The sequence below is a fragment of the Tenrec ecaudatus genome, chromosome 15, assembly GCF_050624435.1.
Source record: "Tenrec ecaudatus isolate mTenEca1 chromosome 15, mTenEca1.hap1, whole genome shotgun sequence".
NCBI lineage: Eukaryota > Metazoa > Chordata > Mammalia > Afrosoricida > Tenrecidae > Tenrec > Tenrec ecaudatus.
This window is the reverse complement of record NC_134544.1, coordinates 19,866,307-19,880,267: the sequence shown is the minus strand read 5'-3', so window position 1 is coordinate 19,880,267 and position 13,961 is coordinate 19,866,307. Positions and strand designations below refer to the sequence as shown.

At 43.0% G+C, this 13,961-nt stretch overlaps 1 protein-coding gene across 2 annotated transcripts in view; it reads left to right on the top strand.

Moving 5' to 3' along the window:
- Positions 1-13,961, top strand: part of WDR7 (WD repeat domain 7) — a 363,988-nt gene that overhangs the window by 17,191 nt on the left and 332,836 nt on the right. Inside the window, exons 2-3 of one of the 2 annotated variants that reach the window (XM_075532929.1) lie at positions 4,187-4,358; positions 12,884-12,990. In XM_075532929.1, coding sequence (XP_075389044.1) covers positions 4,200-4,358; positions 12,884-12,990 — 266 coding nt within the window. In that variant the 5' untranslated portion in view covers positions 4,187-4,199. Of the gene's footprint in view, positions 1-4,184; positions 4,359-12,883; positions 12,991-13,961 lie in introns of those variants that run through there. The other variant, XM_075532930.1, reaches the window with a different exon arrangement.

Sequence of the window (13,961 nt, the reverse complement as noted above, 5' to 3'; positions counted from 1 at the left end):
AGGGTGCGATGTAGTACCGATGAAGAACACAGCTTTCCCCCAGATCCTGGATGCTTCCTCCCCCCAACTACCATGATCCGAATTCTACCTTGCAGGGCTGGATAGGGCAGAGGTTGTACACTGGTACATATGAGGGCTGGAGGCACAGGGAATCCAGGGTGGATGATACCTTCAGGACCAAGAGTGTGAGGGGAGATGCTGGGAGAGTGGAGGGTGAGTGGGTTGGAAAGGAGGAACTGATTACAAGGATCCACATGTGACCTCTTCCCTGGGAGAGGGACAGCAGAGAAGGGGGGAAGGGAGACTCCGGATAGGGCAAGATATGACAAAATAACGATGTATAAATTACCAAGGGCACATGAGAGAGGGGGAGCGGGGAGGGAGGGGAAAAAAAAAAAGAGGACCTGATGCAAGGGGCTTAAGTGGAGAGCAAATGCTTTGAGAATGATTGGGGCAGGGAATGTATGGATGTGCTTTATACAGTTGATGTATGTATATGTATGGATTGTGATAAGAGTTGTATGAGTCCCTAATAAAATATAAAAAAAGAAAAGAGGAGAAAAAAAAAGAAAATGATGAGGGCAAAGAATGTACAGATGTACTTTATACAATTGATGTATGTATATGTATAAGAGTTGTATGAGCCCCTAATAAAATGTTTTAAAAAAACATACCTATTTAAAAGTTTCCTCCAAAATTCCTCTACTAGATAGTTGAATCATATCAGTATTATTCTTTGTTATGATACCTTGGTACCAACCATGGCATAGGAACAAACGAGAAATTCTGCTCTAAAATGTGCACTAATTGTTGCTTTTATGATATCTGTATTCATTTCCTTGGGCCGCTGTAGCAAAATACCACAAACCTGGTGGTTTAGGAATTTATTCTGGAGGCCAAATGTCTAAAGTCTAGGTGTTGGCAGGGAGGGGCTCTGCTCCCTCTGTTGGCTCTAGCAGGAATCCTTCCTTGCCCCTCGTGTCTTCTGGTGGTTGCTGGTAGTCCTCGTTGTTTCTTGATTTGTAGTTTGTCATTCCAGGTTCTCCTTCTGTCTTTGTGTGACCTTTCCTATGTCTCCACCCCATCCCTATGTCCACATCTCCTCTTTTCTTTAGAAAGACCAGAGTCTTTGGATTTTATCCCTAAGTGATGTGACCTCAATTTAGCTTGATTTCATCAGCAAAGATCCTGTTCCCAAATAAAATAATCTCCCAAGACTTGCTTTTAGTTGCCAGTGGGTTGCTTTTGAACCATAGCGACCCTGTGTCCCCTGGAAAGAAACCCTGCCTGGCCCTGTACCACCCCCACAGCTGTTGCTACGTTTGAGCTCATTGTCCAGCCACCGTGGCCATCCATCTTGTCTTCCACATTTCACCGACCCACTGCTGTACCAAACACGAAGTCCTTCTCCAGGCTCTAGACGTTCCTGAAAACACATCCAAGGTACTTAGGACAAAGTCCTGCCATCCTCCCTTATGAGGAGCATTCTGGCTGTACTTTTTCCAAGACGGACTCATTTCTTCTTCTGGCAGCCCATGGTATCTTTAATTGTCTTAATCAATACTTTAATGCAAAGGCTTCAATTCTTCTGTTTTTGTCCACCTTATTCATTATCCAGCTTTTACATACACGTGATGACTTATTTCCTTGGCAATACAGCTCAACCCATTACAAGATCAGAATTTATTTTGAAATCTGTTTTAGTATTGGAACAGGCAGTTTGCCGTATTCTTTCTCATAAAGTCATGCAGGATTGAATTGTCATATTCAGATGATAGAATTGTGTTTGACAAGCGTATGCAGCAGCAATTTCATATTGTGGCAGATAGTCAATGAAAAATATTAGCCTTTTGAAAAGGCAAAACTTATTAAAGTTTAAGTGACAGACAGTACTGGAAGAAGCCAGAAAATAAGGGTGCAGGAGTGCCTGCCAAGTGCTGGGAATTGTACTGTGTGCATTGCACCTATGGTCTTGGCCATCTTTTTGACCACTTTCTGAGAGGACAGTGATCATTCACCTTCCACTGACAGGGCACCCGGGCTTAGAATGCTAACAATGTCAGGGTCACAGAGAATGACCAGAGTTTGAATACACATCTTCTGATTGCAAGGGCAGTGCTCTTTCCAGTATTGTTTGTGCTATTGTTGTCGACAGGAACTGGGTCTTCTTCTTTGTATACGGCTGAGAAGTAGGTATAACAGAGAAGCACATGATATTTAATCAAAAGAGCTGGCTTAATTTCCATCTCTCAGATTCCTGCTGTATGTGTTTTGTCTTGGCTTTTACTTAAAATGATTCAGAAATAAATGTATAAATACCTCTTTTGATCAGAACACTAAGCCTCAGAAGCGAGATAGGATTAAGGACTGCACAGCCAGTGGCTAAACAAAAAGTATGATCTAGAACTCCTATTGGATCCAGTACTTTGCCATTTAAAAACCTTTTGAGTTGCCAATTTATAAATGTAATTTCAAGCCAAGTTTTGATAGAAACGGAATGTTCCTTAGCTTCTCTTGATTGCAGAAGCATCTAATCTTAGAAGAAGCACAGCGGTCCTCAGACATAACTATTTATAAGATTTCTCCAAAACTTGAAAGATAGCGTTCCCCATAACTGGTTATAAATGATGACTACATTGTGTCCAGTATTTGGGATTGTCAGAGACGCAGTATTCCCATGGCTTCATGCCAGGTGGTACTGCACAGGGTTCTCGAGTCACTCGCTCATCATTTTTGCCTTCGACCTTCTCCACGGCAGTTTGTTTTATTTACTTTGACCCCCAGCAACCATGTTCTGCCGGTTGTTTCATTTCCATTTAATAGAAATCTTCTTTTGAAGGGACTATATTTCATTTCCTTCTTGCACTAGGTGACAGTATTGGAAAATGAAGACTAGATTAATAACTGATAAGCAGGCCAGTTGGACTATGATGGTTGAAAAGTTACGTGCCCTGGATTCATGTCCCTTCTCTGCCACTCTCCAAAAGGAGAAAATGTCCTGGTGGTGTCAATTTGACATGTCTTGGTGCGTCCATTGTTCATTCAATGTATAGAATTTCATTCTTGAATTACTGTCATCTGTCTAGGTAAATGGCTATGTCCTGGCTCATTTGCCTATTTTTGTTGTTTTCATCAGTTGGTTGGAACTCGGCCTTTCTGACAAATTCAGTAGGAATCTTGGCTAATCACGCCTAAAAGTATCTGAGTATGCCAGAGTATTGTACTATCCTCGGCTTCGCCATCCTTTATCTCACTCATATTTTTTTTTGTACTTTTTTAAAGTGTCACCTTAACTAGGTTTAAAGGTATTCAAGGAAAACAAATGCTTTCAGGCAATTTGATGTTTCATGGCCTGAGATTATAGTATCTGGCTTGCCTCTGTTTCTCAGTACAAAACAATTTCCGGATAGCTTGTTCATCTACTGAACAGAAGATTCCTTGAGGTAGAAATGTTTTTATTTTGTCATAACAAAAATGCCACAAATGGGTGGCTTCAATGACCAGAATCGATATTGTCTCTGCTTTGGAGGCTAGAAGGTCTAATCAATGGATTGACACTATGAGACGGTCCTCATGGCTTGTTTTGACTATTCGTTTTGAGAAGAGAGAGAGAGGTGAGTGTGTGTGAGTATAATGATTAGGAGAATTACTGGCTTTTAATTTGTTCTTCATAATTATCATCTTATCGTGGTCGTACAGCCTTTGTGCACGGAACGCTCTGTGGCCAGTTTCCATATCCGACCTGCTTTTTCTGTGGAGGCAGTGGGTTTGGGGTTGAAAGATCAGGATTTGCATGTGGGCGCCATCACGGTCCCAGTGCAGACGGTACTTACTTCTAGGTTTCTCTCGTGCCAACTTCCAAAGACTATTATGAGAGCCATAATGAAATCGAATATATAAAATGGCTTTCAACTGTTAACTACCAAGGAGCTATAGGTGCTGAGTCCACTAGTTCTCACTGGCTAACTTAAAGCATTGTGACCTCCTAGAGATCGCCTAGGCCTCTGTTTGAAGGCGTCCTTGGATAAGTCAGTTGCGTTTGGGAATAATAAACATGTCAATTACTGTTCTACTACCAGGAACACATGCTCCCTTTCGAATCATACAAGTTGACCTCATCATAAAAATGTGTAATGTGTTTTCAAAAGCAATATTGTAATATCTGACATTGTTCTTATATTTTCAGGGTTGGCAACACCATGGCGGGAAACAGCCTCGTCCTACCCATCGTTCTTTGGGGACGAAAAGCGCCAACACACTGTATTTCAGCTGTGCTTTTAACAGATGATGGAGCCACCGTCATCACAGGATGCCATGATGGGCAGATATGTCTCTGGGATGTTTCACCAGACTTGGAAGTGAGTATGCCCCATGCAGGAGCTCAGGTGGCACAGTGGTTGTGCATTGGGCTAGATCTACAAGGTCAGCAGTTTGAAACCACCAGCCTCTCTGATGGAGGAAGTTGGGGCTCTCTACTCTCGTAAAGAGTTACCATCTCAGAAACTCCTAGGGCGGTTCTACCCCGTCCTATAGAGTTAGGATGGCAGTGAGCTTGGTTTTGAGTGTTTGGATGCTTCTTTTACATATTAAACATAAGAAGCAATTTATCAGAAAAGAGCACAGTCCAAGACGAACAATGGGGCTCACAATATTACTTCAGAGATATATTTGATTAAGATTGGCATTGGTATTATCTGCTTGATCACTTACATTATTCATGAAAACTGACTTATGCTGATTTTAACTATTTTAAACTATACTGCTAAATCTAAGTGACTTAATGTTTATTACATTTAAGATGTTTCAAAAGAGATTGACAAATAGCCCACTTAAAAAGTGGGGAAGGCCTTGAATTAGTATGTCTCCAGAGAAGACCTCCAAATGCCAACAAGCTTGTGAGAAGATGCTCACGGTTGTTAGTAATTGTTATTCTGAGCAGCCATCCAATCCACCCCAGCTCATGGGAACTCAAGCACGACAGAATACAACACCGTCTACTCCTGTAATCGTCACGGACGTGATTGGTAGTGCATCAGAGGACTGAAATCCAGGCAGTTTTTGTTGGCTGGTGTTGAGCTGGTTTGGCCTCTTAGCACCGTGGAAGCCACACTGACACAGGAAAAGTGGCTCTGCACGAGGAGCATTGGTTGGGAATAGACTGCAGAGCTGCTGAGTGGAAGGCAGGAATTCTACCACTGGTCCACAAATTCCCTGTTTTTATGCACTAAGGAAATGCACACCAGGACCACAAACAGTGATGCTGTCGTCTCATACCAAGTTGATGGCTTTGGGAGGAAAAGAGAAAATTACCTGTTGGGCAGGGTGTGGAAAAATTGGAAATCCTCATACGTTGTTGGTTGGAAGGTAAAATGGCGTAGCTGCTATGAGAAACTGATCATTCCTTAAAATAATCAAAGGGTTGAGTGTAGACCCAACCATTCTACTCATTGGTATACGTCCACCGGACTGAAAGCAGAGACTCCCCTTGCAGTAGTGTTCACGAATGCATTTGCCACCATTCCTTTCGGTGGTGCTGTGCTCCCAGCCCTCTCAGTAGACAGAGCTTGGAAAACATGAATGAGGACATACACCATAAACCACCCTCGCGTGCACACACACACACACACACACACTCACACCCCACCACACCCAAACCTCCAAGGTCAGTGTAACACCAATCACAGGATTTCTTCTTCTGTCTCCCGGTCTCTGAAAAACTCCCCTCAGGAGTTTATCCGTAGAAGGGAAGAGAGAAAATGAGGTGGTAGTGGACAGGGAATTGGGAGTCAAGGAAGTTAATTTTATTAACTTCTCTTTTTGGTAACAGCTGTCTTTAAATATCATTCACACTTTGAGGACAATTATCAGTTCCCTCCTATGCACACTAGCCCTGGACAATGAGTACGAAAGATGCGAAGCATTTCAATGACGGTGCTGGTGAAGATTGGCAGTTCTGTGGACTGCTGGAAGAGCCCACCAATGTGTCTGGCACGAAGAACAGCCAGAATACTCCTTAGAAGCGAGGATGATGAAACTTGCTTCACGTACTGTAGACATGCCCAGTCCCTGGTGAGGAACATCATGCTTGGTGAAGTAGAGGAACAGGGTCAAAGAAGAAGACCCTCAATGAGATGGACTGATACAGTGAACTCATCGACAGTAGTGATGGAGAGATGGTACAGGTCCCGGCAGCGTTTCCGTCTGTACGAAGGGTTGCAACGAATCCAAGTTGATGGCTCCTAGCAACAGCCCCCGCCGATTTGGCTGATGGAGGGATACAGTTCAAGAGGGAACACTGACAGAGTGCGATCCTGATCTCAGCCCAGTGGTGACGGTAGAAGGGACCGGCATCCTTGCCCTTCACCATAACTGGAATGGCAGTGTAGGCCTTTCCTCGATGCCCTTGATCAGGTGGAGCGCTTCACCTCTGATTTCAGCGTGTAGAGAGTTTTTCCAGGAAAGGTTTTTGAGCTTTGTAAAAGACGTTTTCCTACATCTTTAAAGACATTCACCTGCTTTTCCTCCCTGCTTCCCTTAATGGGGAATTCTGTTGTCTAGTGAATGCTAAATTACCCTTGCCTTTTCCAGATAAGTCCCCCACGTGGCCATGGTGTAGCATGATCAGTTAAATATTGCTGAATTCTTTTGGTTAACGTGTGAGTAGAGATGGAGTGTTGATGAGGCAGCTCAGTCTGTGAAATTTGAATTGTTCAATGTGCTCTTCAAGCCAGGTCTCTGAGGCCCGTCAGATGCGATTGTTCTGTTTCTAAGTTTATGGAAGAAACGTAAGGAACTGACCGAGAGGGTTGTCCAGTGGAAGGGTGTTGACCTTTTTCCTGGGTAGGTCTGATAGGAAGGCGGGGTAGATATTGATGGGATTCGCCTGTGAGTAATTGTGAACAAGATTCCCAACATGCCATCTCTTTTTTTCTCTCTTCAGGGCTTTTATGTATTTATTAAAGTGAGATGAACCCAGCATTCACTCTGGTTTCTCTCTCTCTCTCTTTTAATCATTTTATTGGGGGCTCATATAAGTCTTATCACAATCCATCCATCCATCCACCCATTGTGTCAAGCACATTTGTACATGTGTTGCCATCATCGTTTTCAAAGCATTTTCTTTCTTCTTGAGCCCTTTGTGTCAGCTCCTCATTTTTCCCCCACCCTCACGTTCCCTCCCTCATGAACCCTTGATAATGTATAAATTATCATTATTTTTCATGTCTTGCACTGTCCAGTGTCTTCCTTCACCTCCTTGTCTGATGTCCATCCCCCTGGGAGGGGGTTATAGGTTGGTCATTGTGATGGTTCCCCTTTCTCCCCCACCTTCCCCTGCCCCTCCTGGTACGGCTGCTCTCAATATTGGTCCCGAGGGGTTTATCTGTTGTCCTGTGTTCTCTTTGTTTCCATCTCTTATCTGTACCTATCTCTGGTCTAGCCAGAATTTTAAGGTAGACAGGGTCATTTTAGTAGTGGGGGGAAGCATTAAAGAACCAGAGGAAAGCTGTATGTTTCATCGATGCTATACTGCACCCTGACTGGCCCATCCTCTCCCCACGACCCTTCTGTAAGGGGATGTCCAAATGCTTGCAGATTGGCTTTGGGCCTCTACTCTGTACTTTGCCCCTTCCCCCATTCACATTATGATTTTTTTTGCTCTGGGTCCCAAAATGCCATCTTGTGGGAAGCAGGAAGCGGGATCTCATTACCAGAGAGAGCCAGGAGTAGAGCATGTCCTTTGGACCGGAGATACCTGTGCAGTGAACCTCCTGGATCCAGAGGAACAGCAGCGGAAACAGGAGCCAGACCATGAAACAGAACAGTAAACTTCCCAGCCCCAGGAGCAAGTAAAGCCATGTGCTTCTGTGCAGGAGACTGGCTTGCGGCATGGGGTGCCTCTGGGCACTCAGTTGGGGAGTCTAGGTTTGCTGACCCACAGAAGTAGAACTGAGTGCCTTCAGGTAGAGGCTCAGTGGAGTGGGGTGCTTCTGGGCACTTAATTTAGGGAGCTGGATGTGCTGAGCCTCAGATTTGAGCTGACTGCATTCAGGGTGGAGTACCGTTAGCAGACCTGAAAGCGCTCTGTAACGTGTCCTGATAAACTTTACCCTGGGCATTCCTCACGAGCATCAATAAAGCCTTTCATCATGGAGTTTGTCTGAGTTCTGTGCAGCCATTGCAGTGGATACTAGAACCTTGAGATAAAGCCGAGAACGCTAGTAGAAATAGCACAAAGTTTGTTTTTAAAAAAATCATTGTGTTGGAGGCTTTTACAGCTCTTATAAACAACCCACACATCAATTGTGTTCATCACATTTGTGCATATGTTGCCATTACCATTTTCAAAGCATTTTCTTTCTACTTGAGCTCATGATATCAGCTCTTCTTTTTCCCCTCCCTCTCATCCTTCCACCCTCTTGAACCCTTGATAAATATAAATTATTATTATTTTCATATCTCGCATCATCTGCTGTCTCTATTTTCCCGTTTCTATTGTTCATATCCCTTGGTAGGGTTGTAATCAGTTCCTCCTTTCTCCCTGCCTTCCCCCACCTCCCCTGCACACTCATGGTATCACTGTTCCCATTACTGTGCCTGAAGGGTTAGCTCTCCTAGATTGTGCGTGTGGAGAGCTCTTATCTGTATCAACATTACATGCCTGTCTAGCTGGATTTCTTAGGTAGCACTGCGGTCATGTTAGTGGGATGGGGAGGAAGCATTAAAGAATTAGAGCAATATTGTGTGTTTCGTCGGTGCTATTTTTCACCCTGGCTGACTCCTCCTTTCCTGTGACCCTTCTGTGAGGGGATGTCCAGTTGTCTATCGATGGGCTTTGGGTCTCCATTCTGACGCCCCTCGTTTGCATCAATATGATTGCTTGGTTTGGATCTTCTGATACCTGGACCTGTCGACACCTCATGATCACACAGGCTGTGTGCTTCTTCCATGTGGGCTTTGTTGCTTCCCTTCTAGATGGCTGCTTGTTTAACTTCAAGCCTTTAAGACCCCAGACACTATCTCTTCTAATAACCAGGCACCATCAGCTTTCTTCACCACACTTGTTTATATACCCATGTTGTCTTCTGTGATCGTGCTGGGAAGGTGAGCATCACAGAATGCCAGGTTATTAGAACAAAGTGTTCTTGCATTGAGGGAGGACTTGAGTAGGGGCCCAATGTCTGTCTGCTACCTTAATACTTAACACATAAATATATGTACATAGGTTTATATCTCTGTTGTTATATAGTAATATATTTGCATGTATACATGCCTATATTTATACCTATCTAAATGTCTTTTCCCTCCAAATTCTTTTCTTTATTTCCTTTTGCTTTCCTCCTGCCCCGCTATCATGTTCGAGCTTCATTTGGCTCTCCATACTTCCTCTCGGCTTCAGTGCACTTGATCAAACCCCACCGGGCACTCTACGCCCTCCTCCTCATTCTAGCTTTCGTTTTGTTCCCTTGTCCCTGGGTTTGTTGGCTCCCCCCTCCCTCCCTTTCCTGTGCCTCCTCTCCCATGTTCTCCCTGAAACCTTTAGTCCCGTTGTTTTCTCCTCCAGATTGTTTTTGCTGCCGATCTTATAGAGATAGACATAGTAGCTTGCTGTTTTTGGTTACCTGTTTGTCTGGTTTTGTTATCTGGGTAATGCTGATTGCATGCACTGAATTGGAATGTTATCTCTTGCCCTCAATTTACTGAAAGAGTATGTGTGTGATTGGAACTTTCCTTAAATGTTTGCTGCTGGAATTTTCCAATGAAAACATCTGAGCCTTGAGGTTTCTTTGTGGGAAGATTTAAAAAAATTTTTTGTGTGTGTGGGAAGATTTTATATTGCATATTCAGTTATTTAAAATATATACTGCTATTCAGATTTCCTCGCTTTTTTCCCTGTCAGTTTTTAAAAAAAAAATCAAATAGTGTCCTCTTTGTCTTTCAGAGAATTTTCTCAAATCTAAGTCTGGGATTGGTTGTATGTGCACTTCTTGAGTTAGAATCAACTCGACGGGACTATGTTTGGTTTTAGTTGATTTTGAGTTCAGTACGGTTTTTATGTGTACAAACATTTACAAACACAACAAAACCCAAAATTCCAACAAGGACAAATTTGTAACAGAGCTCATTATATGTGGGCCCGAAAGTCCTTTGTAGAAAAGGTTTGCCAATCGCATTTAGGCATGAAATTGCTATCACAATCCCTTATTATTTTAATGTCTGTAGATGTGTAGAGCTTTGCTTATGTAGGAATTAATAATTTGTATCTAGTGTTTCTTTTGGTCCATCTAGTTAGTGGCTTATCAGTTTTATTGATCATTTTAAAGACCAGCTTTGCTGTCATTGGCTTTTTCTCTTGTACGTGTGTTTGCCTTGGCATGGATTTGGACCCTTCCTTCCTTCCTCCCTCCCTCCCTCCCTTTCTCCCAGTCTCCCCCTCTCTTCCCTCCTCCATTCCACCTTGTTTTGTGTTTAATTTGCTTTTCCATTTTTTAAGGCTCTATCTTAAATTGGAGCCTTAGATCCCTGATCTTTATTTTCTAATGGAAGAATTAATTTAAGTGACTTTCCAAAATTTGAGATAATGTGTTTTCGTTTTCACTCAGTTCAAACACTTCCTAAATGTCCTTTGTGATTTCTTGAAGACATTTAGAAGAGTGTTACTTCATTCTCAGACATGTTTGGGGATTCCCCAGCAATCTCTCCTCTACTGTATTCTATTTAGATTTCCCTGTGGGTGGAGAAAGTGCTCTGTAGGATTTCCGTCCTTTTTAAATGTGTTGAGACTGGTTTTATGACTGAGCATACAGCCTTTCTTGGTTAAAGGTCTGTGTACACTTTTAAAGAATGTGTATTCTGTCATCATGTTAATTTGGCCATGTTGGTTTATAGTGTTGAGGTGGCTGTATTTTTAAAAATTCCCTCCCTTTATCCTTTCTCCTTCCCACCCTCGTGCTTTGAAAAAAATTTGATTGTTCTGTTTTTAAGTTTATTGAAGAAATAAAGGAATTGACCAAGAGGTTTTTTTTTAGTGGAAGACTGCTGAAAGTGTTTGAATATAAGAGAAAAGTTGTATGTAAGAGAAATTGCTCTAGGCCGATTCTAGCTATGAACAGTGAGTAGAGTGTCTGAAAAAACCAGCCTCCAACAACAGAAGAGCCAGAAGGTGCAAATGTGTGGCACTAATATATAAAGATTACAGCAAAGTCATAGAGGATAAAGTCATAGAGGATAAGAAAGATAGGGGAGTGAGCGTAAAATGAAGGAGTCAGACACATCTTATGGTAGCAAGTTCACCTTAGCTCCCCTTGATGGACCATGTGGAACTGGGAGAAGTAAGAGAGAACCTTTACTCGCTTGGTAGCCATAAAATATGCATATTCATAGTTATATGCATCAAAAGGTAGTGGTAACTACATTAGGTGTCCTGTGCTCACAGGTAAGGAAACCTGCATTGGGGGAAGGTCCGAGGGGGTTGGGTGTGACGGCAGGAGGAGAGAGCCAAAGGATAATGTCTGCTTCTACAGGGAGGCAGAATCAACCATGTGGTCGCTTTAAGGCAGTGTAGCTGTTAGAGGAGAATTTGTGGGAATAGTACTTAAAGCAGCACAATGTACTTAGACTTTACCTCTAACTTATCCAAGGGAGGCTTTCCGATTGTGGAATGCCAGCTTTCCAGATGCCCTGTTATAAGTTAGGGACTGTAGTCCGCGTCATATTCCCTCAGTGTGAGTTTCCCATAGTAGAGCTTTCTTTTAGTCACAGTGTGCAAAAGGTGGCCAAGGTGCATTCGATTTTGAGTAATTTTTCATGCATCATTCACCAGAACCAAGCCCAGAGCTGCCCTGGCGTCGGTTCTGGCTCCGAGCAGCCCTGTTGGCAGGACAGAGCTGCTGCGTGGGCTCTGACACACTCTCTTCCCAGGAGCCGTTGAATTCTTATTTGAACACTTTTGTTTTCAAAATAAACTGTTGGTGAAATGTATACCATGAAGCATACAAGGACACACTAAAGTTAGTGGTCATATTCTGTGTATTCTGCTGAGTTTGGGATCTGTAGTACTTGAGTTCTCCCTTTGTCTTTAGTATTTCTGTTGTAAATATTGTGTATATTAAATTTTCATGAATTGAAACATACAGCTTTGGTAATCTAGGTCAGGTATAAAGTAGGTGAATTTAGGCTGTAAGTGCCTTCAATTGTAGAATTTTTAAACCCAAAACACTCACTGCTATCAAGTTGATTACGATCCATCATGTCCCCAAAGGACACTGGAACTGCCCCTGTGGGTCCTCCAGACTGTGGCTCTGTATGGGTGGAGAAAGCCTGTCTTCCTCTCGTGGAGCAGCCGGGAACCGACTGAGCTGCTGAGCGTGGAGTTAGCAGCCCAATGCATAACCACGATGCCCCCAAGTCTCCGTTTTGGAATAGTGGGTATGGGTATGAAGTCATCCTTCCTGTGAGGAAGTTTGCCCTTAGTTCGCTGGTCTGTGAGGGCCATCCCTAGTTTCTGACGGGAGATCATAGAGGGTATTGCTTAGTTAAGATGTAGGTGAGGCCAGTAGCACTGTGCTTTACACACAGATTCTAACGGCTTACCTGGTTCCTCTCTAGACTGCACCTCAGTGTTGAAGGCTGCTTGTTTTGGCTTGTGGTGCCGTCGTGTTCTCTGCGCCTGGGCAGGCTCACCACTTGAGTGTTCAGTTTCTGTCTCACAACCATCTGGCAGGGTGATTGCGAGTCCTAAGTGCGCTGACCCTTCACTGGTGCTGCTCTTCGCTTTTGGTATTTGCATCTGCACGTTATATTTGATGTGTAACAGGGTTTCTAGTTAAAAGGTTATTTATTATTATTTTTCAATGGTGCTTACACAACATCTCTGCATTTCTAGGTTAATCCCAGGGCTCTGCTGTTTGGTCACACCGCGTCAATCACTTGTTTGTCGAAAGCTTGTGCCTCCAGCGACAAACAGTATATTGTGAGTGCATCTGAAAGTGGGTAAGTGTTACTCCTTTCACACTGCGCCCCCCTCCCCAAGCCTCTGTCGCAAACCGTACCAACACTTTATATTTTTTCTTTCTCCCTAAAGAAAAGTGGTTGTATTTTTCCTACTTAAGCTACTAAATTGACCAGTGTAAAGAATAGAGATTAAATCCTAGAAGGTGTCTGAAGAGAAGTGATTTTGAAAGGAAAAATAAAGCTGCTCTTTCATTATATAAATCATGCAAAAAAAAAAAAAACAAACAAGTGACAGGCCGAGGAAACATGAGAGGAATTGGTAGGGAAACCTAACTTACAAAAAAAAAGAGCAAACAACATTTTATTGTGAATTAGGTGAAGGTTTGTAGAGCAGATCATCAGCTTTATATTCAACAACTGATCCACATTATATTTCAACTCCTCCATTGCAGTCCCTTCAACTAAATCTCTCTTACCCCACTTCCCATATTTCCTGTTTCTAGTCCTACTTCTTTCTTTCTTTAAAAAAAATCATTTTATTGGGGGCTTGTATAACTCTTATTATAATCCATCGAGCCTTTGTGTCAAGCACATTTGTACATTTGTTGCCATCAGCATTCTCAAACCTTTTTCTTTCTACTGGAGCCCTTGATATCAGCTCCTCATTTTGTCTACTTATTTCTTAACCTTCTGAACTTTGTCCCTCGGTAAATGCTACCTTTTTGATATTAACTCCAAATCAGGCTTGCTGCCAATGAGCCTTTTCCAACTCACAGTGACCTGTAGGACAGGGTAGAACTGCCCTCATGGGTTTCCTATAACTGTAACTCTTTATGGGAGTAGACAGCCTCATCTCTCTCCTTTGGGCCGGCTGGTGGTTTTATACTTCTGACCTTGAGGTTAGCAACCAAAAGCGTAACCCACTGTGCCACCCAGACTACTTTAACACTGGAGTTAAAAACGACGACACTGGAGTAAGGTTAGTTCTAGGCCTGAAGGGTGATGAAGGG